The 4177-nt window shown below is 49.3% G+C and overlaps 1 protein-coding gene across 2 annotated transcripts in view; it reads right to left on the bottom strand.

Annotated features, from left to right (window-relative positions):
• Nucleotides 1-4177, bottom strand: part of SPTLC1 (serine palmitoyltransferase long chain base subunit 1) — a 52388-nt gene that overhangs the window by 16977 nt on the left and 31234 nt on the right. For both annotated transcript variants that reach the window (XR_013334038.1, XM_077759485.1), the window contains exons 10-12: nucleotides 2756-2851; nucleotides 2318-2414; nucleotides 1210-1264 (exon numbers count right to left, since the gene is read on the bottom strand). Coding sequence is in view for 1 of the 2 variants with exons in the window: in XM_077759485.1 (XP_077615611.1) it covers nucleotides 1210-1264; nucleotides 2318-2414; nucleotides 2756-2851 (248 nt within the window). In the remaining variant the exon portion in view is untranslated. The remainder of the gene's footprint in view (nucleotides 1-1209; nucleotides 1265-2317; nucleotides 2415-2755; nucleotides 2852-4177) is intronic.

Raw genomic sequence — 4177 nt, 5'->3', positions numbered from 1 at the left:
AGACTGGGCAGGGAAGGCAGGCCGGGCTCACAGGCTGAGCACGTCCCACCAGCGGCAGAAGGGAGGCAGTGAGGCGGGCGTCCCGGAGGGGGCCGCGGCCGCATGCGCCCTGCCGCGCCGGCACATTCACGTCTCACGGACCTGCGCGGCCGGAGGCAGCACGCGCGCCCCAGCCATGAATCATGCAGGAGCTGTGGCCACCGTCGTGCAGACACACCCAGAGCTGTAGCTGTTTCTGCCCGTACTCCACCCGAACAGCTGTGATCTGCTCATTTAGTCACCGTCCTTTCCTTGTAGGGAAGCTTCCAGTTCCCACATCTGGCAACAGGTGGGACTTTCAGGACTGAAAAGACAAGTCTCCACCTTAGGAAAGACAAAAGGAAGTACCTGGGCAACGGAGATCATTTTCTATAAAATCAGAAATCTGCCTGAAGGCGTCACCAGCCTGAATTTTTTCTCAATGCCAGAGGCACCTGAAAGAACTCTCGTGTCGTTAAGACGAACACAAGCAGACACTCATATGGTTCATTTCGATTTCACTTGCTTTTCTTACGTGCATTTAAAATACAACAATCATTTTCTAAAAACTATGGACCACACGAACCACTGTCACCTAAGTACATGGCAAACAGTGATGCCACTTGTCTGTACGGACACGGAGAGACTGTCCCATGCTGGCCTGACTTACTACTGGTGGTAGCGTGTTTGGTGGCTGTCTTCATCTTTGTCCCTTATGGACTGCTGTCACATTAATCAGCTTGTATCGTTTTTGGAACAGCAAAGTCATGGTTCATTAAAGCAACGACCAAACAGGGCGCCTGGGTGGCTCGGTCAGTTTCGCGTCCGACTCTTCATTTCACTCCAGGTCATGATCTCACTGTTGCGAGCCCACATTGGGCTCTGCGGCTGAGCGTGGAGCCTGCCTGGGATTCTCTCTCTCTCCTCTTTCTGTCCCTCCCCCTGCTTGTGCGTGCTCTCTCAAAACATAAAACATAATAAAATAAAATAAAACAACGACAAAACGATGCTCTGGTCTCAAGCCCACACACAAATTTGAATGAACTGAGTTTGTTTCTTAGCTGTGAGTCAAACTGACCCAAGTGTATTAAATACACTCAAAACCAAAGAGGTGACATTCAGAAACGTTCACTACTTGTTTATACGTGATGCAGACAGACTTTAAGTTCACTGGAAATGTATTAAACTTACCCTTGTAACGCTTTATGAATTCGTTTGCACTTCTCCTTCAACAGTGAAAAAATAGCTGCATGAAAAAAACACACTTGATAGGATATTTGGAAGACCTGATATTACTAATCTAAGAATATTTTTAAAGTTCAAGCTCATCAACATAAAATGTGGCACCCCCCCTCCCCCACCCGACAGGAGCGGCTCTAGAGGCCCAGGCCCCGGACTCAGCACGCCGGCCCTCACACCGCGTCACCCTCTCTGAGCACAAGCTGGGGGAGGTTCCCTGCAACAGAACAAGGGCTCTTGTTCTCACCCAGAGTCTATATATAATCTAAGAATAAAAGGGTACGAATATATTACTTATTTCTGGACCCTTAACAATTTGATAAAAGGTAGACACTATACTAATGGTTACTATCTGCTCTTGGATCTTTGCACCTCACTCACAGGTGAAGTCTGTGAGGAAGAGGCAGGGGTGCCGGGCCCTCCGACACACGCATGTGTCAGTGTGCACACACAAACACGCTCCCCAGTTCTCTGAATTGAAACCCCTGTGAAACATGTAGAGACTTAAAGAACTCTAAACTTAGAAATACCAGGTTAAGGCCTGCTTCTTCTTTTCTGTTTCAGGCTTTGTGAGGGGTGCCATCCCAACCTAAGGCCACATTTGAAATTTAATCAACTTGGCCTAATAAGGAAGCTTCAGTGGTTGGCGAACAGGACTTGGCTTCAGTACCAAATAATGAGTCAAAGGCTGAAGGAAAACTGGGTCAGCTGTAAGCTGCACGTAGGAGCGCCCGCAGCCCCCTGCACCTACCCCCTGAACCGCAACGGCCCGAGTACATCCTCCTGGCGTCCCACCCATCCTGGGAGCCCGCCCGCCCCGTGTGCCCCGACTCCAGGGCTCCAGGGCTCCAGGGCTCCGGCTGCAGGACGGGAGAGGGGCCCCACGCTGGCCCCCCGGAGCGGGAGGACGCCCTCCCCACACTCCCCACACCCGCCAAGCAGCAGCACTTGCAGCACAGGTCTGGCTGGCGAATGCTCGCCTCCAGCAAATCGCTCGCAAAGCACGGCAGCCTGGCTGGCGCGGGCCGTGATGCCTGCGTCCGCGCGCACAACGCCGTACCTGGGTTCTCCTCCATGATGTTGAGAGCCTCGATCGCGGCGGCGGCCAGCAATGGGGGCAGCGAGGCCGAAAAGCAGTACCCCTGGCCCGAGAGTCGCTGAGAAGAAACAAACAAGCTAAAGACACGAATACGCTTTTTTTTTTTTTTGGCTAAAACACCTAAAGGCACCAAATCTCCAGACCTGTTAACGGTGTGTATAAACGGTAAGGTGGGAAGACCCACGCATGTATAAAACTTACACAGACAACAAAGTAAGACATTTTCTAAAAGGAAGCTACTTTCTAAATGTAAATATGTTGAGTGATTCTACAGACAAATAGACTTTTAAATAAAAATTGTGATAAGCCAGGTCAGAAGGAAGCTGTGTGACTGCAAGTTATAGCTCAGCAACTCCTTCACACAACCAGGCAGGCCTTTTGTTTCTGAAAAGAACCCACCTGATGGTCAATCACAAAAGATCTGCCGCAGCAGAAACCTCCGATAGAAGCGAGGGAGTTCTCCATGTTGGCACTGATAAGGTCAATGTCATCAATCTGCCAAAAAAGCAAGACAGTGGGAGTTATTCCTCCATTTAAAGAAAAATAAAGACCTGCAGACAAAACCGCAGCACTGCTCATGTCAACATGTTGGTTCAAACACACCACCTCCGTGCAAGTGAAGGATAAGCCATAAAAACCTGCGGGTTACAAGCACGGATGCTTCGAGTGTGCCTCTGAAAGGGCGTGTTGGCAATTTATCCTCAGTGGAAGGACAGAAAGAAGTTACAAGACGAAACCCAGAGCTGCTCGGTACTACAAACATTCTGAGGTACAAAATTAGATCATTTCCCTGCTTAAACAAGGGTCCAGTTGGCCTCGCCCCCAGAAGGTACTTGAGATAAATACAAACACATCTATCAGAGTTTCGAACACTTTATTCCTACATTCAATTTACCTTTCACCATTTCAGAAATGAAAAGGCAAGTTTTCCAAACATCATGGCAACTGATTCTTCGGCCACGCTGAACCGCCGAACCGGGCAGCGGGCAAACCCCACTGTGCCATGTGGGCTTCTGAGTCGCCGCCACCATCTTCTCGATGGTGACCCTGCTCCCCTGACCCTCTCCTCCCGCTCCAGCCCCAGCAGCAGGGTGCACCTGGGCACACAGCAGCCATTCAAAGTCACTCACGGATGCCGTGAGCTCTTACTTTTTAAAAAAACCTTTTATTATGAAAAATTTCAAACACACACAAAAGTAGAGAGAACAGAATCAACAATTCTCATCACCAGATCCAGTAATTACCAGCTCATGGGACAATCTTCCAAGTACAGCCTCCTACTGCCCTCATCATTTCTTTAGAGCAAATCCCAAAAGTTCTGAGCGTTTCATCTATATTTCAGTGTGCATTTCTAAAAGATATGGAACCTTTCAAAAACATAATCATGAAACCATTATCACACCTAAAAAATGAAAAATTTCTTAATATTGTCAAATATCCAGTGTCCTAATACCTGCCTCACAAAGCTTGTTTTCTGCAGTATTTGCTGGAATCAGGATCCACATGAGGTCCGTATACCCTGCACATTTCCTCAGTCCCCTGAGTTAGCAAATGCCCATCTGCCTCAGGGCGAGGAGTGTGCATCACTCTAACTTGTGTGATACTCGCTCTGCCCCATGTCAGTAAGGAGACGCAGATAAGCTCAGGTGACTTCACGTTCTGTAGCTCAACTCTTTAGCAGGGGTCGGAAAGCTTTTACACAGAGGATTTGCAGAGAAGCTCCCCTCATCTCAAGCACACAGGGGCAGGTGAAGGCAGGCTCTGTGGACAGGGGACAGGCCAACACTGCCCCTCCCTGAGGCTCCAGGGGCACAAGGAAGA

Source organism: Crocuta crocuta, unplaced genomic scaffold (genome assembly GCF_008692635.1).
Source record: "Crocuta crocuta isolate KB4526 unplaced genomic scaffold, BGI_CrCroc_1.0 scaffold41, whole genome shotgun sequence".
Taxonomy (NCBI): domain Eukaryota; kingdom Metazoa; phylum Chordata; class Mammalia; order Carnivora; family Hyaenidae; genus Crocuta; species Crocuta crocuta.
This window is presented reverse-complemented; position numbering and strand designations above follow the sequence as displayed.